Source organism: Cygnus atratus, chromosome 3, assembly GCF_013377495.2.
Source record: "Cygnus atratus isolate AKBS03 ecotype Queensland, Australia chromosome 3, CAtr_DNAZoo_HiC_assembly, whole genome shotgun sequence".
Lineage (NCBI taxonomy): Eukaryota > Metazoa > Chordata > Aves > Anseriformes > Anatidae > Cygnus > Cygnus atratus.
Window position 1 is genome coordinate 30,685,448 of NC_066364.1, and position 25,001 is coordinate 30,710,448.

At 34.0% G+C, this 25,001-nt stretch overlaps 1 protein-coding gene across 1 annotated transcript in view; it reads left to right on the forward strand.

Annotated features, from left to right (window-relative positions):
* The window catches only part of ADGRB3 (adhesion G protein-coupled receptor B3), a 461,748-nt gene that overhangs the window by 269,409 nt on the left and 167,338 nt on the right, over positions 1 to 25,001 (forward strand). Inside the window, exons 13-16 of the mRNA XM_035543018.1 lie at positions 4,899 to 5,045; positions 5,803 to 5,878; positions 11,634 to 11,736; positions 17,613 to 17,656. Coding sequence (XP_035398911.1) covers positions 4,899 to 5,045; positions 5,803 to 5,878; positions 11,634 to 11,736; positions 17,613 to 17,656 — 370 coding nt within the window. The remainder of the gene's footprint in view (positions 1 to 4,898; positions 5,046 to 5,802; positions 5,879 to 11,633; positions 11,737 to 17,612; positions 17,657 to 25,001) is intronic.

Here is a 25,001-nt window from a genome sequence, read left to right on the forward strand (position 1 = left end):
GATTCTGAAATGTGTTTTATTTTATTTTTTTCAAGAGAGGAGGCCAATGGATATGTGGGAAAGAAAAGGGAAGATGATTCATGCCACTTATTTGTTTTCTTTATCTTTTATTATTTATCAGTCCAGATCAGTAGACAGACACTAGAAGTTACACTAGGCAGCTTTTAACTCATTCACAGTTATAGGGATCATAGCAATATATTTCAGCTCTTATGTTCTAGACTGTAATCTACAAGGACTTGCATATAAAAACTATGCAATTTTTATTTCACTCAGAATTTTCTTGACACATTAATTAACCCCTTTCACGCTGCTTTAAATAAGCAACTTAAATATTGTTCAAGTATAATTTGTATAATCAGCTTATTTGGATAGCCATAGGAAATTTGCCATTCCTATAAGTAGTCATTAATCAATTCCAAAGACATTTTACTTTACTCAGCATGTAAGAACAGTTAGTAGTTACCTATTCTGAAATTTTCAGTAGAGCTGTTGAAAAGCTTGTCTGCAGCTGTAGCATGAAAATGGATTAAAGGTAAATGGAGATTCATTTGTAAGGGATATTAAAAGGAATCAATTAAGGGTCAAAGCAATCTCTAAATTGATTAGACTAAACTACTTAAAGAGATTCTTCTGAATCAATAATTATTATGGAATCATCAAATGCGTATGTTTTCTTATGTTTAATTGAACAACTGTCTTATAGTTTGTACCAGTGTGCATCAAATGAATATTCAAAGAATTCTAAAAGCCTGGCTATTTCACCTGTGTTCCTGCTTATAGCTAGGCTAGGTTTTCTTCCATCTAAGGTATATAAATTTCACCTTAAATATTAAGAAGTAAGGTTGTGTTGCTTTTTGAATACACCCATTATATTTTACTTCCTAAATTCTTCCAATATTAAATATAGGTGTGTACCCTGAATTAAATTCCTTTTTCCTGCTTCTTTATTTTTAACCTTGGAAAGAATATTACAATTGTAATTGAAGGTACACAGGAGTCCAAACAAAATAGACTGTCCAGAAAAATGAAAGAATGCAATATATTCTACCCCGAAATAAGTTTCTCTACTGGCTCTAGATCTTCTACCACCAAAACCTGTGGGTGGCTTTTTTATTTCTTGTTACATCAAACCAAAGTTAACTCAATTTCTCCAAATTAGTGCAAGCACTGTATTTTCTTTTATTTTTTGTTTTGCTTTGTGAGCAATACCTGAAATATCATGTCATAATACAAAAAAAAAAGGAAGAGAATTTTCATTATTGTAATGTGGTATCAGATTTGATGAATTGTGTCTACAAGACACGTAAACTATAAGAATGATCTGGGAAGTGTCAGTGACAATACCTCTCAGAATTAAGTCTTCAACATAAACAGTTCAACAAGATGTAGTCAAATTAGAATAGAAGAATTAGAATAGAAATTATATCATTAACTGAAATATCTTTGTAGTTGAGAGAATAATGGATGCTGTATATGATATATGTGGAACATTTTTATATTTAAACTTCTTTTACTCAGAATGGCACATGCAAATGTTAATTACTTTCTACTTAGATCATTTTCATTTTTTATTTCCTTTTTCTTCTTTTTTCTTTTTTTTTTTGTTGTACATTTTACTATTTCATTCTTACTGATATTCTCATCAATATTATTTCCAGTATTATACAACTTCCATGTGTAATAAACAAGCAAAATTCAGACTCCTATAGTGCCTTTAAATATCCTCATTGGCTAGCATTCTCACAAATTCAGGACATGATATTTTGGTAAAGTAATCTAAAAAAAAAAAAAAAGTACTACTTTTGTTTTTCCAAAAATAAGAAGAAAAAGGTACTTGTGTGGTAATTGCAGAACTGAATCATTCAGGTCCAAGCACTTGGAGCATCATTTTCTAATACAAATCTTACATAAAAAGAGTAGAATGAAGTGCAAAGTGAATGACGTCATTCTGTCTAATGTATATGTATAACAATTGTAGAAGAAACTAACATTTGAGCTGCTGACATGAGAATGACCTGGCACCTGAGTTATATACATTCTCTTCTAAAAGGCTTATTGATTTTTTATGCTCATAACTAAGTAAACAATTTTCATACTGCAGATTAAAACTGAGTTACAGAATCACCGAATGGTTGAGGTTGGCAGGACCCACTGTACGTTGTCTGGTCCAACCCCCTGCTCAAGCAGGGACACCTACAGCAGGTTGCCCAGGACCATGTCCAGATGACTTTTGAAGATCTCCAAGCAGGGACTCTCCGCAACCTCTTTAGGCAACCTGTACTAGTGCTCAGTCACCTGCACAGTAAGGTGCTTTCTAGTGTTTAGACACAGTCTGAGAACAGCAAATCCACTTTTTACAATGGAAATATAGCTGGTCATGCTTCAAGATCTCTTTGAGATGAGATTTAGATTAATCTTTAATAGTATTAGCTTTCTTTTAAAATTAAAATACTAGTCACAGTGACACTGAAGGGGTGATACTGTTTCATGTATACACCTGGCCATGTTATGATGGGCTGAATTAGTTGCTTCTACTTAGAGTCCAGTAAATTACCTTACAAAGGTCAGTGCCTTATACGAAATTACTAGGCACATATTATTAGAATCATTCAGCAAAGTGTCTAAAGAATGGCCTAGAAATCTACATGGGTCTGTAGAGGAAGTCTTTGTAATCCACAGAGGAAGCATTTTGGCAAACCGCTTTCGATTACTGTTTTAAGTGTGCTGTGTGCACTCTCTATCTATGCAAAAAGCCCAGATCTCCAGGATGTAAAGGTGCTGTCTTCTGTGAAAATAATTACAGACACTTTTGTTCTCTTGGTTTCTGTTTGTGAGTAGAAGAAAATCTTGTCTGAACCATGAATGGGAATATATAGAGAGAGATAATAGATATAGATAGATGAAATAGATATAGATATAAATATATGTTTATGTCTTGTGATTATGTTTTGTGTTATTTATCACAAATATTTTGTAATCTTTGGTTCTGAGTAGTGCTTAGATACCATGATGAATGTCCCTATTTAAAACATATAGATAGAAAGAATCCAGAGAGGTACTGTCCTAGACCCCCACCCTTTTTTCAGTACTATGGTGGTTTTCTGTGGTACAGAGTGAAATCCACTAAATAACGTTGATTTCCCATTTCAATAAAGGGAACTGACACATTAAAGGTGGATGAAATATTAAGGCTTTACTGGCTAATTAGATAGATAGATACTGTGCAAATAATATATATATAGTCTTATACAGGCTTTGTTTAATTTTGAAAACTGTGAGTTTAATTTCATTTATGTGTAAAATAAAATTCTTATTAGATTTTAAGAACTATGGAAAAAAAAAGTCAATTTTTACAATGTTAATATATTCTGTATATCCACTGATTGCATGTGAAAGCAATTCATTTTATGCTCCAGTAATTCAGAAACACCTGAACTCTTCTCCTGCCACACAACACCTGAAATTTCACAAGACTAAGCATCCCTTTAGGGTAGGGAATGTATTTGCCAATTTCAGCCCAGAGGGGATTGTAACTAGAATTGTAAAGCTCTGATGATAGCTTTATAATGGAAAGCCTGAAATAACCTCAAGTACCACCTCACTGATGTGATTCTATAATGCATAACCAGTCTAATTTGGAACTAAGAGTCAGTTATCAGGGAATACATTTGTAGAGCTAATGTTGTTAACAACTTAATTTTCCTCGTTTCTTGGTTTTGAATTACAGTTTCCTTTCAAATAAAATCCACTGATGAGACACCTAATGGTTTTCTACTTTAATTTTGCTCTTCTGATTGCTTTTGTAGCTGTCCACATTGTCTTTATGTTTAGCTCCCTGGTGTAGTCCTGGAAATGAAATCATCACACAGATCAAAGTACAGTCCTGATACCCAAAATCTTCCAACTACATTAGCTTCATCATAAATTGATTAGGAAGAGCATTGCACAGGAAATGATTATCAACATGGCTTACATTAAGAATGGAACTAGTGCTCCAAATGTGTTGTTTGTCATTTCTCTAAGTGTATGTAAACACTTGCAGCCCTAACAGTTCCTTCAAAGTGGTTTGAGTCTTTGTAGACACTGCTAGTGTTGCCATGGAGTCTATACTTAGATTTCACAACAAAGCTAAAAATGATTTCCAGATAATAGTTGAGTTATAAAACAGAAAGAAAATGAGAATGAGTAAATAAAATTCCAGACTGCCTATTATACGATTTAATACCTCTTTCTTCTTTCCATATCTGTTACAGACATAATAGTAATGTTTTGGGGAAGTTTTGGATTTTTTTAGATGAAAAATTATAATTAAGAATTCAGAATAGGAATTATTCTTTCAAGGAAAAGAAATCATGTGCTGTACTGCATTATTCTCATTTGTGTAGAAACAATTAGGTCTTTTAATATGTGAATATCTTTAATGCATCTATCTTGAAATTGTGCCTGTGTAGGGAATAAAAGCTTTGTTATTGCTTCATTAGTCTGCATCTAGCAGTTATGTTTCCCAAAGCAATTTGCAGCATCCTCCTTTTACTGTCACATTTAATCATTTTAGAATTTACTTTGGAGATACAATTCCTTATGTGTGAATTTCAGGGTATAAGCCACTACATTCAAAAACACATGTTAAGAGAGCTAACCGGATTCTGGTTAACTTGTCTGGCTGACAAGTGCTGGGATCAATGCCACATAATTAATCCATTTTAGAACTGCATAATAAACAGAAGATGACACTTTCACTGCTGGTTGATGTCCTATAAATTCCTGCTCTACTTGAAATGTATTATTAAACTTTTTTGTTGTTGTTTTGTTTAGTTACCGATGTACTGTTATCACTGTATGGTGCTTTAAAGTATGAAACACAATTTATTTAATTTTGTGATTTCTCTTACTAGTGGCTAGCATTCAGAAGCTTCCTGCTGCATCTGTTCTAACTGACATCAATTTCCCCATGAAAGGAAGAAAAGGAATGGTCGATTGGGCACGAAATTCAGAAGACAGGGTTGTCATTCCAAAAAATATCTTCACCCCTATGTCAACAGGTAAAGAAGCATATCAGTACTTTAATTTTGTGTTGGCTTTAACAAGGGAACTCAGAATATTTGTCTCATAGGACTACTAGATAATATGGAATTGGTTATTTTATTCCTCTTTAAAAGAGAGACAGTAGCCACAGCTTATCCCAGAGAGAGGATGGGGCTTAATTTCAGTATCTTGAACAAAAAGTGCTAAAGAAATCCAAGACACTATACCTATGGTGGTATGAGGTGGCCTGAAGCACAGCTCTGCTGAACCTCCTAATGCTTCTCCATCCTGGAAGACTGGGTCTTTCCAAAAGATGGCCTAACTTTTACCAAAAGTTAGTTACCAAAATTTTGCTCAGCAGGCAAATTACCCCATCTTCAGATCCAATTTACAAATGCCATTGCAGTGCAGATCTGTAGCTGCAGAAAATTTACTTGCTACTCATTAAAAGCTAAAGACAATCTTTGAGGATCCTTCATAATAAAGGTAGATGAACTAGCATGGATGTCTTCCATAGTGATGGATTTTTGAAAATGTGATTTTCAGTGTTTAAATCTTTTGATGTATTCCTGACAGTGCTACATCTTTGTGACAGAGTTCCAGGTTATAATTCAAAATGATGATCGTTTATTTAAAATGAAATTTCCACTGGAAAGATAAATGGTATTCAGTTTTTTAGTTTAGTTTTTTTTTTTTTAGTTTTTTTTTTCTTTCCGTTTTTGACCAAACCTTGGGAGATAGAGGTTAAAAAACTTTTTTCCTTACTCTTTTTAGAACTAGATGAATCAACCGTATTTGTACTTGGAGCAGTGCTGTACAAAAATTTAGAACTCATTTTGCCCACTTTGAGGTAAGAAACTCCTTTACCATAAATACTACGTTAATGAATCTATTTCAGTATCATAGCTACACTACATGTCAGGATGAAAGCAAACAATCAAATCAATTGTGTAAAGGCAATGACAGATTTTTTTCTACAGTTATTTAATATATGTATATGTACATGTTACATAAAATATGCATATATTTTTGTTTCCTTCATGCTTAGCCATTTGTATGATGGAAATAGCTTTTTTATTAAATTGTTTTAATTTATATTTTATATATTCTGCATTAAGCTTAAATAAGGAAATGTTCCTTTCAAAGTATGCACACTGACATAAGTTAATGCCACGTATAACAGTGCTTCAAACTGTTGTTGATCTGGTCAGTACAAGTGATCTAGCAACAGCATAATGCCTTGGTGTACTAAGCATCTCTGCACCAGTTCTACAGAGGTCTCTACTAGTAGTTTTCCAAGTACATTTTCAGTATAAGTTGTATTCAGAAGGAACAACAGAGTTATAGTGAGGATCCATTTCAGAAATAAGACATGCATGTGCCTGTGGTTGGGAGGGCTATGCACATAGATAGGGAAATAGGAAGGCTTCTTGTTTCCCTTTCTCCGTTCTGTACTTGCTGACAGACAATTTGGAAATAAACATTTCCCTCTCTCTCAATTAAGACCATTTCATGGTTCATGACTAGTATCTTATTTCACATGATAGTTGGCCTTCTATTTTTTGATTTTTTTTTACAGTAAAATAAACTGGTGTATATTGCGTCACAATACAATAACTGTTAATGAACTCACAATAGAAAGGATAATAATTAGAAAGCCACTGGATCATCTTTCCTACTCTATTTCACCAAAACTTCATGAGCTGAAACAAAGGATGGAAAAACAAAAGGTTTTTTTGTCAAACTCCATTTGAAGAAAAGAGACTCGGCAAAAGAAAAGAAAAGGAAAAAAAAAAAAAGTAAAAAAGAAACAAACCTTCCCAGTAAAGTTGCAATGCACTGTGCAGTGAGGAGCTGCAATGCTGGGGATAGAAATCTGTCTCAGGTAGAGCACAATGTGAACAGCGATGTCTTGGCAGGACACCTGGCAGCCCGGGGAGGGCTGGCGAGAGCCATCTATGCCTAGGGCATGGAGTAAATGACAGCTCATCCACTTCTGAAATGTCAGTAAGCACTTTCCATTCGCTGTGCCAGTTCCTGAAATTAGCCAGGAGGAAAGTGATGTTTGTGGGAGATTTTCTGTGGGAGAAATCTTCTCCCATATTCAGAGAAACAGAGCCAAAGGCCTATCATATTTATCCCTTTTTGTCAGACCTTAATGAAGATATGCTAAACCTAGAAAAGAATTGAGGTTGCCGTGTACCCTTCAAACCTTTATATTGTAAACCCCAATCTGTGATCACACATCTTCAGCTCACAAAGGCCAACAGTTTTAATTTACAGAAAGCAAGTGTGATCTTTTGAATGCTATATATTTGCTCATATGAACAGTTGTTAAATACATTTATTTCATCTATTAGAAAATTGAGATTTATAGGCCTCACTACATTTTCACTAGAATCAATAGCATCCCAAGTAGCAGAAGTAGGGGCAGAACAGGGACATAAAGTTACAGCTACTTAAGTACTATGGACTTTTTCACCTCAGTTCCCAAATTGTTGCTTTTATCTGTTCTACTTTCATCTGCTTGCTGATTTCCACAGCAAAATTGACCATTTCCCTGTACAATTTAGTTCATAGAGAGGTTTTGTGAGCTTCTAAAGCAAAATGGTCTAATGCTATGTGTATCCATTCATAAATGAAGTCTTTAGAAATTTAAATATGAAGATATCCCACTTGCCTCTGAATATGTTCAGTATTATTTTAATCTAATTCTCAGAGGCCCAAGAAAAGGAAAGAAGCACTATTACTTTCTCTTGAATAAGGAATAAATGTCGTGATCAATCTGTAATATAAAAATACAACACATATTCCTGGGTACCTGTACTCTCATCTTTGTTAGGATTATAGCACCTCAGTACTTCCCTCCACTTCTATTTATAATGAAATTATACTGAAACTTCTACAGCTTACATCTCATACTTCACTGGAAAGTGTATCATGCTGGATTTCTTCGCCCATGGTGATCATATTCAAAATTTGATCTCATGACCTTAAAATAGTACCTCAAATGCTGTACAGTTCCAAGCAATTCAAACCATTTCAATGTTCATTCAGGCATAAATCTGAATTAGAAAAAAGCTGCAACCATGTTTAGTGCTGACTTTTTTGCACTATTAGACTCTTCAGAAAAATTAAAACTACAATGCAAGTTTTAAAGGAATCTTTATGATGGTTTATCATTTTGCACTCATTCAGAAACATGAACGAGGTGTAGGTTTCCATACAACCCATATGCACATGCCTGGGTTTGGAAAATTTTTATTGCTGTTTGCTTATGTTTTGAAATGAAAAGCTATCATCTGACATTTATTATTATTTATACTAATCTTATTTAATAGTAATAAATATAATTTCATAACCATATTAATGCTAAACATAGTGAAATGCTTCACTGCAGTGGCATTATGTATGAGGCAAATACTGTATAAATTGAAGGGAGGTAACATATAGTTTTTATATGATGTGTAAAAGCATGGTAGCTATACACAATGTGAAAATTAAAAACATAAAAAAACATTTTGGAGACGTATCTCATGTGATACTGCTCTAAATAAAATGATACTTAATTTGTTAATGGTGGGAATAAAGATAAACATAACTATGAATCAAGGTAAATTAAATAACATGGGCTTGTGTTTGAGTTCAAGGGCCATTTACACCTTGACAATGTGATAAAAGAGGTGATTCCTACTGGCCACAGTTGAATATCCAGAAAGCTTTATCATTTCCCATGGGACTTTAGTCTCAGTTTTTGCTGGAGTTAGGGTGGAAGTAAAATAAATGTTTAATTATATGAAACCTGTTTATTGTGGTTTTCAGAAGAACAGAGGTGACACATTCCCATACATTCATTAATAATAGCACTACGAAGCTAGAAAGCTTCTTCATTACCAGAAGGAACATTTTTGCTTAAAATAAAACAAAACAAAACAAATCAACAACAACAAAACCTCTCAGAATATTACTATGTATCTTTAGGGGAAAGCTTTCAAAGCACCTAGTCACAGAGTCCCCATCTGGTACATCACAGGTGTTCTGTGAATAAAATGAGGATTTCATTATCTAAGACAGACTATATGATATATTTCATAACCTCAAAAATTAACTGTTTTAGAACATGGACTTAATTTTTCTTGTTTTTATTAGTATAGAGTGTGTTAACAATAAGTCTTGTAAACACAGCGTGAGATGAGAACTTGGCAATTATATTAATCTAAAACTTTCTGAAAAAAAAAGGAATTAATTCAACTGGTATGTGTAAATTATTCAAAGAATTTGTCAGGATTATTTAACACAAAATGCTAAGGAAGAGAACGAAAAAAATACTTTCTTACAAAAAAAAATCCCTCCTTAGAAAAATAGAATAGTTATTTTCTTTCCATGCACAAGTAACTAACTATATCTGATTCTATTCCCTAATATACTTTTCTGTATTGCTCTCTTCTTGTAATGTCAAACAGATATTTTCTTAATATTGAAATATTTAATATTTTGAGCACTATAGACTGCCTATTATTTCCGTATCTCTTGCATCCTTGAACATGTAAATAATATTGTTAGATTCAAAGAAAATTGATTCTCAGTACAATAGTCATTTAAAAATATTATAATTATTCTCCTGGGCACTCTGAAGAAATTCACAGCATATTGCCATACAGTAGGATAGTTTTTAACTTTTCCTTCAACAAATAAGATCAAAGAAATTATCAGTGATTTTGCTGTATTAAGCTTTTTTTGCCTGCCACTTATACAACCACCTTGTTTTTCCTGCTCTAATTAACTGAAATGTTCTCTTTCTCCATATGAAACATCATTCCTAGCCCTCTCCTTCGGATGCTGTAGAGCCAAAAAAGCCCTTAATCTTCCCTAGGTCAGCCCATGTGCTTTGTTAGACTGAGGATGGAGTACCTCAAACAGTATATTACTTTGTAGCATTGCTGCTATAGCATCTGTAATTTTTCTGTAATATATACAATAGTCACAAATTGAACTAAAATTTCTTTCATGTTGTCTTGAGACAGGAACATGCCTTATTTGTAAATTCATTTTTTCTTAAGCAATGTAGAGTCATTCTTAAAAGAAATGGAAATCTGAATTCATTACACATATAATCAATACGTATACCCTGATATATATCTAAAACAAACAAACAAAAACGAACAAAAAAAAACTACTCAGAATATATACCCTGACAGAAAAACAGCTATCTAAAATAACTCCATTTTATTAATATTGTTATTAATTCAGATCTGAAAAACAAAACAAACAAAAAAAAAAACACTAGAGGAGCGGCTCTGGAAATTCTTCCAGTGTTTACTTAATCAAACTTTGTTATCAAGAAGAAGAAGAAGAAGAAGAAGAAGAAGAAGAAGAAGAAGAAGAAGAGGAAGAAGAGGAAGAAGGAGAAGAAGGAGAAAGGATATAAGAATATTGATAATGCATTATAATTACATCAAAACTACCTAGTTTCTTCTTTGATAACATCTTCCTATGGAAATGTCTTTCTGTGAGGTTTTATTTTTCTTTCTGTGTGATCGAAGAAAGTGTGTCTGTGTTGAAAACAGCACTATATACAAACGAAATATCATAAGGAACACCAGAAACGGTCAGTCTGAAGAAGCAAGGATCGAAGACGTGAGAATTATGTCATGACGATATGCCTGTACTAACATAACCTTGACAATACTAATTCTGTCCTAGATAGGTAGCTACAAAATATACTAATTCATGTTTAACCTAAAAAGAGATATTGGTGAGGAATAAGAGAACTTAAGAGAAAATTATTATTTTGAGTAAACTGTATTATATTATTACTATATATAATATTATATAATTATTATTACATTATTATATAATAATTGTATTATTATTATATGGTGATTATTATACAATTATTGTAATTTGATACAGTTGTATTATATAGAGTATTACACAGTTATTATATGTGGAATATTATAACATGAAACCAAATCTAATGTGATTTATCTGAGGAAAAAAAAAAAAAAAAAGATTGCCTTCGGAAGCATTTCAGTTAGGACAAAACTACAGATTATGGTTTAAAAATATTTAGATGATGAAGTTGCCCACTCATATACCAAATGCAATGATTTTTCAAACATTGGAAATAGGCATTTGTTTTCATGAGAACGGAATCAACATAACTGTAGGCTCTCCCATTGCACACATCTAACTTTAGTTAAAATTCAGAAAAAGAGGCCAACAAAGCACTCTGAAAGAAAAATGACTCTCTCCTATAAAATGTGACTAGTAGGTCTACTTTGAGAAAAGTGAATGATATGCACTCAACCATTGACAGAATGTTTGTGTCATCAATGTGCCCTTCTAATTAGTAAATCGTATTTTACTGACTGGCATTTCTGCCACCATCATTGCTTGTCAGACTTTATAGTGTCAGTTATGGTACCTAATGGGTGACAGTTTTTACCATTTCTGAACAAATATGTTTTCTCCCTGAATATTTGACAACTAAAGTAATGGAAATTAACCATGAGACTCTTGAATGTTATACCAGCAGCTTCATTTAGCAATATTAAGCTAAAGCTTCCATGTTTATATGTTTGTTGTTTTTTTTTCCCCCACAGGAATTTTACAGTTGTTAATTCAAAAATCATCGTTGTTACTATACGACCTGAGCCTAAAACTACGGATTCTTTCCTAGAGATAGAACTAGCTCATCTGTCTAATGTAAGTACAAAGACATACTCTTCCAGGAGTATGTATCAGGTCATGCAAGAGAAAGAAGCAAGATTGATTTAAATATCACATCATAAAACCCAGTAAAACTAAATGTATTTTGAAGAGAAAATACACTTGTTTCATGCATGTGTATATGCAAAAGAAAATTAATTTTTGTTCTTTGGGTTTTGAGGTCTTCATTTAAACAGTAATTTGTAAGAAAACTCTTCATTAACTGCTTTGATGGTTAAACTGAAGATGTAGTATTGTGCAGAATGTTTAACCTTTTGTTTCCTGCATAGTCCTTAGAGCTAGATAGTGCTTCAGGACTTTTCTTATTTTCTTTCATTATTTTATACTTAAAAGCCAGTTGGTACCTATCCTGTTGTAGCAGACTGAAAAAAAAATGCTCCTGTTCCAATTTAGGTTGTCTCTTATAAGTGTATGAGATTTTTGTGCAATTATTTTTAATTCAGTACTTTTTGTCCTTTAGTTTCATCTTTAAAATGTTTTAAAACTGAAAAGGCATTCTATGTCTAACTAGATATAAATAATAATAAAAAAAAAAAGTAATAGTTTCTCTACCTGCTGTCAGCAATCCCCCTGCAGCCAAAAGGAGAATAAAATATATATTTTGCATTAAAAAAATTGTCATGTATGTTATTGGGGAAAGTATGTTGTATTATAAAGATGGGAGTATTTTATATGAAGGAATAGCAAAGAAACTGTTTATATGACTATGACATAGAGTTTACTTTAAATAAACTCATAAACTCACAATTAGAAGACAGTTACTAGAGCTTTATTACATAATATTGTTTTGCAAAGGACAGTAAAGCTATGATCTTTTTTTATGAACAGTTGCCCAAGGCCTTACATAGTTTCAGTCAGTAGCAAATTTGGACTAGTGTCTTTGGGCAAAGGTATGATGAAATCTCTTTGAACTCTAGATCTTTAATTGCATTTTACTCCAGAGTAGGAGACAGACTGTTTTACCATCAATGCTAAATATGACCCACCATTCAGTTGCCAGAAAAAAACTATATCACAAAGAGCATCTCAGTGAAATTTATTGTAGTCTGCAAGTAGTAAATAAAAAAGGAATAGAGGTGAATATAAGCTGATCTGACTCCTACCTGTAGTACCTCTCAGTAAGATTAGAATTTTATTGATGACAAATTGTGGAAATTTTGCTGCTTTATTTTATTTATTTTTTTGTGGTTCTCTGCTTCTGTTTAGTTTTAGAGTTGTTTTTTTCTTTTTTGAACCTAAGTTACATCATCTATATTAAAATAAAATCTCAGTCTCTAATATTACTTTTGTACCTATCAGAAGAAGAAAATTTCAGTAAAACTGAAATAGGTATACTCCAAAGTAGATCACAAATTAATCCTATAAAAAGACACTTGTGAAATAAAATATTTGATCTTAAAAGATCATTACTGAGAAGAGTTTAGGGTATTTCTCAATTCTAGATTTTAATTTCTACTATTTTTACAATGATTGTGGAACTAGTACATGGGGTTTAGATAAGGAATATTGGAGACTGATTTCTGTAGTTTGAAATTGGGACAACTACTCACAAAAGTGAAGAGTAGCAGGTAGGAGAAAAATAAGATTGTAGTCACTTATGCTAGATAAGAAGTAAATTCAAACAGCTAAGCAAACAAACAAAAAATAATGCTAGTAAGCTGCATGTCAGTATGAACATACTGCTAAATCAAACACAAGCTATTGAAACAAGCAGTACACAAGCAAGGCTAGAGTAAAGAAAAGCTGAACCACTGTCCCCATGAGCTGAAATTCTGGAAAATTCTTAAAGAGTGATAGGTTGTTTTGTTTTTTGTTTTGTTTTTAATCCCTTTGAATAACCAATAGAGCAAGCTTTTGCCAAGTTTCAAAATCATGGAAATGAGATGAAACTTCATTGTTACAAAAGGTCAGTTTAGAGACACCTTGCTTTGTCAACCTTTTGGTAAGAGAAAACTAATGAGTATTGTATTAGCTCATGTCTTGACAACACAAAAACAAAATAACTTTGAAAATGTATATCAGAGCCAATTCTTTTGACCTTTTGTTTCTGTTCTTGTCCTATAATTTAATCCAGAGAAGCAGCAAGTATTTGGAACAAATTCTTATTCCTTAGATGTACATGATGCATTTATGTGCAAACTTGATCCACCTAGTAGTTGGATAGGCAGATACACTGACAAAATATTGGTCTAGAAAGTCTGAGAAGGGAAACCAGTTTTACAATTTTAGTTACTTTAAATGTTTAGTGACTTTTCTATTCAAGACATAACCTCCATGATGCGACACTGGTTTTTAAAAAATGAGGCTGTGTATACATAGAAACATTATTTTATAAGTTTGGGTGTTTGTCACCTTTTGTGAGATGAAAACAAGAATTTATCTAATTAAAACATCACAATGGAAGAAGCTTTGAATGTCACATACAGATATTAAAATAAAACTATTACTGTATTCTTAGAGTTTGAACATTATGTATTAATGACTGAATAATCATGATGTCAATTAAATAGACTAATTATTAAACAGAAAATAAAATCCTGATATTTTCTTTCATCTGCTTTTTTGGAATGTCTCTTCTTATTATTATTTTCATTCTTTTCAAGCCTTTGTTCTTGAAATGCTTTTCACTGTAAAATAGTTTGTTTTCAAATGAATTTAATGATGAATTTTTAATCAACCTCTAGAGTGTGCCTATATAGGAATATACCCACACATTTGCTCATCCACCTCCCTTTCCACTGACTAAATTACTTTGATAAGAGATTATGAAATAAGATGAACACAGTTACTTAATAAGAGTTAATATCTTTAATTTAAATTTGCATTCAAATATTAATTTATTCAAAATTTATCATCATAGCTTTGTTTTATAACAAAATTAGCCAGTATATTAATAGAAAGAGAGTATTATTTTGGGGGAGGAAGTGTAAATCCTAGTTCCATGTGCTATTTAGAATATAGCATGATATTATGTTTAGCAGATAAATTAAAATAGTTGAGCATAGTGAGAAAGTGATTTAGTATTTAGCAAACATTATTGTTCTCTACATATGAATGTGATGATATTCTCTAAATATGAATGTGATCACATTTCTCCAGTAGTTTGATCAAAGAGATCCTGAAGTCATCTTTTAAAAAACTGCACAATTCAAACAAAAGCATGATATTCTCTAAATATGAATGTGATCACATTTCTCCAGTAGTTTGATCAAAGAGATCCTGAAGTCATCTTTTAAAAAACTGCACAATTCAAACAAAAGCTCTATTTGCTCCAGATAGAATATGAACTCTCACCTTCTGCCAGCACTGAATTTTACTCCAGGGACTCTAAAGTAACAAGCCAGCAGTAGCATAGAACATCAAGTTTTCAATAAAACTGAAAACCCTGGCTACAAAACACTGCTGGCATTGTGCTGCATAGCTGTCAAAGTTGCCAATCACATCTCAAAAGTTCAGCTTTATATGCCAGGCAGAGATATATATGCATACACACTCTCATACATATGTCTATTTTTGATATATCCAAGTTCTGTTCTGAAGTGTATAAATCAATACTGCAGCAGTCATAAACGTTAATGGACACGGTAGCTGGTTCCTTAGCTTCAGCTAAGTAATTAACTGGCAAGAGCTGTGATGAAAGATCACTGCCTTAGCAGAAAAGGGTGGCTGATGGAGGTAGCTCAAAAACAGAGGTATGAGACGTTGCCAGGAAGTCAGACCCAGAAGAAGCATGTAAAAGAGAGTAGAAGATTAAGGGTGAAGAAAATAGGAAGACAGGCTCCTTGTGGTCCTTGCAGTGCTTGAAGGATATTTGATCAGAGTATCAAGAAAGGAAGAAGTTCTGAGAGGCTGTTTTGCCCTTGCAAACTTCCGTGGCTAGCAGGGCAAGTACTCGTAGAAGAACCTCTTAAAGAACAGTCGTAATATTTATCCTGTTTTCCACGGTTCTGTTTAATAACTGCAATAGCAAAACATACTTTTCTTTTTTTATATATTTGAATACATTTCAGAATACAAGCAGAGTGAAGTGTATGAATTGATAGCAGCAAAGTTTGCATTTTATTATGTAATATTTCCCTCTGTTTTTCAGATGTTTTCATAATGGACTTCCCTTTTGCTCTCATTTTTTTCTGAAAGTATTTTTGTGTTATTTATACATACACTTACCTAGCATAAACTATATGGTACCTGCTGCTGGGCCTCAGGCCTCACTTCTCAAATATGCAGTTTATTATTACTACAGTTTAGTTATAATAGCACTTGTAAAAATATACTTATAGCTCTATCAAATTGCAAATAGAATTTCTTCACTCAGGATACAAATTAATGATCTTAAAATAAAATAAAATAAAATAAAATAAAATAAAATAAAATAAATAAAATAAAAATATTAATTCTGCGTGATCATTTCATTTTTTCTTAATTCTTATTCTTCTGTATTCTTTTCTGTCAAAGTATCTGAAAGCTTTTAGCTAATGATCAGGACCTGGTGTCTGAATCTTAACGTATCTGCTATTTGGTGTTTTGTCCTGTGTCCTCCTTCCCCCTCCTCTTCTTTATATTATAAATACTTCAGGGAATGGAACAAATTTTATTTGTTTCTACAGTAATATGTTAATGTACAGTGCCATAAGTATATGCTGGTTTTATATACTGTACTCATAAAATTCAATGCAGTCAACAAAATACTGAAGTAGAGGATGAAAATTTCCCTAAAATAACTCTGACAGAGATATCTTCAGAAGGACCTTTTTCATCTTTGATGAAGAGTTGAATTTAAATATTTAATAAATTTTAACTTCACAGTTAAAACTTGTCGTGTTATTTTACTATAAATAATATACTTTTCAGAATAAAATAGTGAGGTATGCTTTGTCTGTAAAACTCTACTTTTACTGTACCAACACTGTTCATGAGAGAACTACATTAGCATTGACATAAGAAAATATCATAATCCATCTGTTTCTTGAAATCACTTGTGATTTTATTAAACATATATTTTTCTGTATTGTTTATCTATATAGTTCTGACTTCTGGGAATAACTAATGTTTATGATGAACAGGAATATAATTTTGTGGGTTTTAGCTAGTTAAGAACTTCTAAATCAATTCGGGTTTTGATAAAGGAAGATTTACAGGATTAAGGCCAAAACTTGAAGTTTAATTTTGTCTCAACTCTTCATAGGCAGCAAAATAAACATTAGTAATTAAAGACAATTCCGTTTCCTAAAACATTACCCACGGCTTAATGATGTGTAATAAACCTAGATTCCCATCCTGTTCTACATCAATTCGAAAATGTTCCACTGACTTCAAAGGGATTTGAACTGGCATTCCAGTAAAGTTCAAGGAAAAACAAAAAGTTGGAGCAAAATGCTCTGCTGATTTAGGCCCCAAGTGACAAGTGAACTTGGGTATTGAATGTGAAGTTCCAGACTCTAGACATATTGCCCAATATTTGCTTAGTACTTTTGAAGTCATTACTGTTTCAACATCCATGTCCCCCAGAGACCTAAAGTTCTGCTTCTAAACACAGCAATGATCATTCAAGTTGTCTTTTAACAGGTTAACTCTCATCTCATATTTCAGTTCAACTGGGATATACCAAATGGACAACTTAATGCTTACCTTACCTAACAGACAATACAGCAGATATTCTGAGGTTCAAGTGCTTTTTAGAACTCCAAAAGAATTAACTGAACTAACTGAAACCAGGACAACCTTTCACAATTCCAGTGACATCAATTCGTCAGAACAGAAGTGTGATCTTGCAGGAGATCCAAATAAATGTTTAGGTCAAGCATGTTTTCTTGTATACCAGTAACTAATGGGTTTGTCTGTTTGCTTTTCAGGGCACATTGAATCCATACTGTGTGCTGTGGGACGATTCAAGAACGTAAGTGACAGATGTTTGCTTATATTACTATGGCTCAAATATTATATAGTGCCTAGCAATATTTAAGTACACAATCAGTAAACAGGTTGGGATGAGAGCAGGGAAAATGAACCTTTCTCAGATTGCAAGTACTTGATTCTCCTGTCATATGGCTTCCTTTCTGCAGCTATGTAAATTGAAGTAATACAATATCTCACCAGAAACAGATTACTCACATAGTAATTTCAATCTGCTCTTTCAAGATTAAAATGAGAGTGTCTGAGAACCATAGTTCTGTGCTATGGTAGTCGCTGAGCAACAGGAAAGTGGGTAACTGATCAGACAGGTAACTAAAGAATGTTCTCATTTCTGTTACTGCAGGGAGAAATTTTCAATTTTTCATTTTCAAGTGTGATACCCACAGCAATCTTCATTTTAGTTGGTGCAAATTTTCATTTTTCATTTCATAAAATATCTTGTAAACTAAGTAATGAAAGCTTCCTTGCAGTCTTCTGCTACTTTTTTCAGTGTGTACCCCTTTCATAGCAAAACAGAAAACATTACTATAAAGAAGTAGAGCAGTAAAATCAGTGTAGTTCAGGGGAAAAAAATCCAAGTTTACACAGTTGTAGTTTCCTGCATTATTCTTTCACTGCAAATCTCCCATTAAAGGCAAGGTAAACTTTGCCTAAATACAGATTAAGTGTTTCATAAAAGGATACTTATGTGATTGCCATAATAATTTTTTAAAAGATAATGTTGTTTTTCTTGCCCAGTTATATTATATACGTCTCATTCTACAGAACCTTTTACATTGTTAGAAGTTGTAAGCCTGTGACTTTGTGAGTGGTTTTATCCTTCAGACTAGGTTTAAATCAGTACACTTATGACTTGCCAACAGTGCAATAGTACAGAAATAAGAAACTTTGGACGTGGAAATAATTTCAAATACAAGTAGTACTATGGTCTATGACAATAAAAAAGAATCATAACACAGTTATTTACCAGCAATATTGTAATGTTCCACTTCTGTATGGAAAGAAAAAAAAAAAAAAGAACAGGAATTTGAACATGTTCTTTGTTTCCTCTCTACAATGTTTTGATTTCACAGTGCTTTAGTTTTTTTATTTTTATTTTTTACATGTGTTGCTTTAAGCACTGTGTGAGAACACAGTGTAGAGCACACGCTTCAGTTTCACTGCTCCAGTGCAAAATATTAAAGGCATATTTCCATGGGATTAGATTATGGGAAAAAAAAAAAAAAAGTATGTTGTGTATTTTGATTGTGATTAAAAGATTACATGGAGGAATTTGGGATGAATGTGTGGAACAACCACAAACAAATGCTGTGTCTTCTGATCGTGCCATTTGTTTTGCATTAATTGTCTTATTATTGTTTATAGACATGTTTAATGCTACACATATGTACTGTTTTCAATATGCTTCAGAACCTGAAAAAGAAAATTAAACATCTCAAATTTACATAAAGTAGTCAGATTTTGAGAGAGAATCTTATGCTTTTGTATGCTGAATTCTTCACTCAGAGGGTGGTGAGGCCCTGGCACAGGTTGCCCAGAAAAGTTGTGGATGCCCCATCCCAGGAGGTGTTCAAGGCCAGGTTGTTTGGGGCTTTGAGCAACATGATCTAGTGGGAGGTGTCCCTGCACAATGTGGGGGGTGTCATTAGATGATCTTAAAGGTCCCTTCCAACCCAAACCATGCTATGATTCTATGAAGGTTATATTTTCTAGTCATATTATTTAATAGTAGCTATTGCAGATGTTCAAATATTTCATGTATTAAAGGTATTCTTGGAGATGTATCTGTTATGAAAAGTGATAAGAACCATCAAATATTCACAATAAGACATGATGTATCAGTAAGTTCTGAATGGACACCACTGGCATATGTTTTACACATGCATATGTGTTATTTTATGAGCATACCTGGGGAAATAGCAAGACCAAAATTCTACTTTTTTTTTCCATCTCTTGGTAAAAGGTTCATAATGTTAGCCATCAGAGCATTAGATGATTCATAACTTTATTTTTGTAAATTTTATTGTTGTTGTTCTGTAACATTGTACTTGTATTTACTCCAGAATATTTCAGAATATTTATTCTGACACCATGAGTTTTAAATTACCCTGAAAGCTCCATAATCTTGAACAGGTTCCTATCATTCAGGAATCTTAAAAAGCAAATATGTAGAGGACTATACAGCTAGCCCTGTGGCTTGTTTTGCTCTTATTTTTTCCACTTTTTTCTAAAGCCTCAGGAGTTATCCACTCTCAGCAGCAGGCAACTGGATTTGATGGATTAATAGCCATCATGCTATTAATCCATGTTGCAAATCCCAAAGATCTGTACTGTGCTTGCGCCCTTCCAAACCAGGTGATTTTTGCATAACCAGAATTTGGCAAACATTTTGGAAATAACCCAACAACAACAATAACAACAACAACAACAAAAAGTAGTCTACTTTTAGTTGAAGGTACTTAACTAATCAGTAACTATGCTTTTTCTTTTTTTTTTTTTTTTAATTAAATGCTTTTCAGATGAAAAGTATATTTTTTTTGTTGGCAAATGGTTTTTGCCACTTTTTTAACCTCTATGTCTTTATCTGCACAATCTGCAAGCCTGAACATGAGCCAGCACTGTGTCCACGTGGCCAAGAAGGCCAACAGCATCCCGGATTGTATCAGCAGTAGTGTAGCCTGCAGGACCAGGGAGGTGATCGTCCCCCTGTACTCTGCTCTGGTGAGGCTGCACCTCGAGTACTGTGTTCAGTTTGGGGCCCCTCACTACAAGAAGGACATCAAGGCCTTGGAGCGTTTCCAGAGAAGGGCCATGGAGCTGGTGAAGGGCCTGGAGCACAAGTCTTGTGAGGAGTGGCTGAGGGAACTGGGGTTGTTTAGTCTGAGGAAGAGGAGGCTCAGGGGAGACCTGATTGCTCTCTACAGCTACCTGAAAGGAAGGTGTTGGGAGCTGGGGGTCGGCCTCTTCTCGCAGATAACTAGTGATAGGACTAGAGGGAATGGCTTCAAGTTGTACTAGGGGAGGTTCAGGTTGGAAATGAGGAGACATTTTTTCTCAGAAAGAGCAGTCAGGCACTGGAACGGGTTGCCCAGGGAGGTGGTGGAGTCACCGTCCCTGGGGGTGTTCAAGGAAAGATTGGACGTGGTGCTTAGGGACATGGTTTATAGTGGGTCACATTGGTGGTAGGTGGATGGTTGGATCAGATGATCTTGGAAGTCTTTTCCAACCTTAATGATTCTATGATTCTATAATTCTATTATTTGTTAGTTCAATTCTTCTCCAACAGCAGGGGAAGTTTTGTGTACCTGAGGTTTGGTCATGCTTCACAGGAGACTGGTTAGTGATTAACAGTTCCTTATTATCCACCCTTGAACAGAGTTCTGGATCTGTGAGCTTTTTGGTCACACCATATCTTCAAATCTATTCTACTGACATTGCTATGTGTGACTATGTGGTCACCTGAACTTTGGCAAAATCAGTGTTAGTCCATTCTTTTTATGAAATTGAGTGATTTTCCTTGATATGATATTTTATAAAGTTTTCCACTTATTAAGCTTGTGCCTGTCCGCAGGCAGCTAGACAAATATGTGTACAATATTGATACTGGGCAACTAAAGAATGCATCTTATGTCATGTGTTATAAAGAATAATTTCAAATCCAGTAATTCATTGTGTTGCTTCAGTTTACTTTCCCCAGATATATAACGCTGTTATGTCTGTGTTGGATTGCAAACAGTCTGTTTGTGAGGCCTTGTGTTTTCTCTAGTATTGCACCTTCCCTACATGAAGCTAGTAGCATCAGTGCTATGAAAGGTGGTGGTTTTGTGGTTTTGTTTTGTTTTGTTTTTCCATGGAAATCTGAGTGATATTTCTTCCATTCATTTCAGACAATGTCCTTCTACATGTTGTCCTTTAATAAAGTTGTAAGATACTGAATGCTTTTCCTTTCAGTGCATGGGAAAAATATGTGGGATATTAGTAACTGACATTCAGAGGAGAAAAAAATTAGTTCCTTAAACCAAGAAAAAAAATCAGGAAAGAATTGTACCTTCTGTGGTTTGTGTTGTCTGGCATGAAACCTGTCTGGCATCTCTGTGGTCAGGAACTGCTTACGATAAATTCATTCCAGTCTGTCAGACCACAAAGAGAAAGAAAGGAAGCTGGACAGGTACGAGGGCTGTATTTTTGGTTTTATCTTACAACCAAAGTTCTGAAAGTTTTTCTCCTTTTCCTCCTACCTCTCTGGAAAAGAAAAGAAGGGAGAGGGAGGCAGCAGAGAGAGTCACAAACAGCCAGGAACCCAATGGCTCGGGGCCTCCTCACCCGGGAGCCTCAGGGACCAGCCTTGCAGTTCTTTACAGAAGTTCCTTGAGGAGTATGAATCACAGTTTTCAGCCTCACAGGAGCAGCCCATGCCCCTGAGCTGTTGTTTCCTCTGTAGTGTGTTACTCGCAGCCTCTTTTGCTGGAACTCTGCCATGTTGTTTAGCAGAACATTCATGGGCTGGGGAGCTGAGTACCAGCACCTCTATATTTAATTTTACCACTCTTTCCATGCGTTTGTCACCATGCCGCACCTAAATCTTAGCCATATCACTGTCAGTGTTCTTTTCCTAGTGTTGTTTTACTTCATGTAAGTCTGGGCAAGGTTGTGTAAACCCAGGGGTTCAAAGAATCCTTATATGCATACATAAATTTCCATTTTAATAATTCCATTTTGTGTGGCAGTTTTGTAGGCTCTATGAATAGCTCTCTTGAATGCCTTCTGTGATGCATGAATCTGTGACCATAACATGTGAAGCCTTAGGACCTATGAAAGTTTGGCCTGGTAAATTTAGTCATTTGTCTTAGTGGATCCAGCCTTTGGATTCAAGACCCAGAGTGCAGAGTCCACAACACAGTAAGAAGCTGGAAGCTTGATGCCACAGTACTGAGCACTACAAACATCACACACAACACTCGGCTAGCACCACGTGCCACGGGGGTGTGGAAGATGGAATGGACTCATGGGTCACTAGAATGAGGTGACACGATCGCTATGATTAGCAGTGATCGCTAACGCATTATCAAAACAATGCAGCTGGTTTGTTCTTTTAGAAGCATGTTAGGCATAATGCGGGCACATGTGCTGTCTGCAGGAGAGTATCAGTTGTTGCTGTTGCACTCCACAGCTGTATGTGGTGCAACATAACATCTCACAGCACTGAGTAAAGAAAGGGCTTTTAGGATTCTGGGGCTCCTTTCTGCCAGTTGCTGCAGAAGGATGTTATAACAGTATGACAGCCTTTTATTTGTCCATATGTGTGCTTATAGCAGTTTGTGCCTGATGAATATACAGTTGGTGGTAATACAATGCAATGAGCTGAAAATTTTAATACTACAAGGATTTTGACCTCATTCAGTCTTAGTTTAGGGACAGTGGAAGGTCTGGTCTACTCTTTTTTTTTTTTCCCCACTTCCATACAGATTTACAGTGATGGTAGTTTACATTTTCTACCCTGAAGTGATGTGAAACCACAAATACATACGTGTGAAATTATAGATTCTATAAATTCATATAAATTTAGGAATTCACTCCGGAATTATAACATCCCTCCTTAATAAGAGAGTTTTTTTTAAAAAAAAAAAAGGTAATTACTTTTTTTAAAATTATCCCCTAAAGCTTTTTCATCATTTTCTCCCATCGTCCCTGGATAGATTTTGTTACAATTGTGGAGAAATAATCCACAAAGGAATTTGTTCAATGCAGATATAGAAGAGTTTACCAGTTAATTGTGATTTTCTTACAGATTTGCTTATAGGGCAGAATGTGACTCAGTTGTAACACATAAGCTTGCATGCATGCCGACAAAATAAATTTTGCATATAGTAGTCCCATGATAAAATTGACAGGGAAAACAAATTTCCTTTGTCCCTCTTCTCTCCACTATGTTTTTTAAACCAACCATGATAGATTATTGCAGTTATTCTTTGTTTGGCCTTGCAAGCCTTTGAAAATATGTTTAGGATGACTCTATATAGCTTAGGTCAAAATGTCTGAAGCTAATAATCTAATAATTAGAATATCCCCAGAAATCAGAATTCACTTCTGGAAATATGAACAGTAGCCTCTCCTTACTCCTGACTGCTGCTTTGCAGTCATAGCATTATGGTAACCTGGAAGATATGGAGAAAATAGATTTTTCTATAATTTGAATAAAAATCTAATCAGAGTAATTTATGTAAATATAGTTTGGCCATGCATACTAGCTGGGGCTTTGCTTGTTCCATCAACTTCAGTCAGACTTGTCTGTCCAGCTTTTCAGTCAGACAATTTGTATTTCCAAGGCAGAAAAATCTCCTTTACAAGTTAGTTTCTATCCTTATGTTTGTGAAATGTAATGCAAGAATTAATGAACTTATTCAAAAGGTAAATGCATCCTGGAGTACTCACTTTCATGGAGAACTATACATAATGGGACTTGTGTAGTAGCAAGCTACGTAATCATCTGTTTCTGAACATACAGAATTCTGAGCATACAGAATTGAAAGACTACAGAATCATATTCTTTGGAGATAACTTTTTTCATTAAAACAATACAGAATGAGAAACCTGACACAAACTCCCTTGCAGACAACTAAAAGGCTTTGACAGATTTGAATCAGATTAGATCAGGTGGCAAACCACTTATCAAGCCATATAAGACCTCAATTAAAACAAATTTAAATTTACAGACTGGTAAGATTATATTGGAATGCAGGAATACTTAATCCTGAAATAGGTAGGTATCATACAATATAAAATGGAGTGTCTCTATATTGAAGAAGAGTCAGCTGAAAATTTTCTTAAGTCATATAAAAAATGAATCAGAATATACGGGAGGAATTTATAATTTAGTTCTCTTTTATAACACTGCTTTTCACTAACACCTACACTGCCATGAACAGAGCTTACGTGACCTGCTGAGATTTATAGCAAAAAAAGGAAATTAAATTAATTCTTCCTAATAAGTTCACTTTCTTTTTAATTTTTATCGTGATTAATCAACTCCATTTGTTGAGAACTTAATTGCTATTTATTGCCTTTATGTAAATGCAGATTTCCAGAAACTAAAAATAGTGCTTTCCTGCAATAGCAAGCAACTATGATTCTAAAATGTGAATAAAAAGAACCAGGGCTTGTATTTTCATAATCAATTTTAAATTGGTGTAAGGGCAGAAAAATAATTAAGCGGTCTGAATAAAGTTTAGAACAGAAAATATATTGGTCAATTTTTTTTATTTTTTTTTGTCTATGTTTCCATAAAAAATAATGGATGTTACCAGGTTAAATAAAATGTGGTTGTTGTT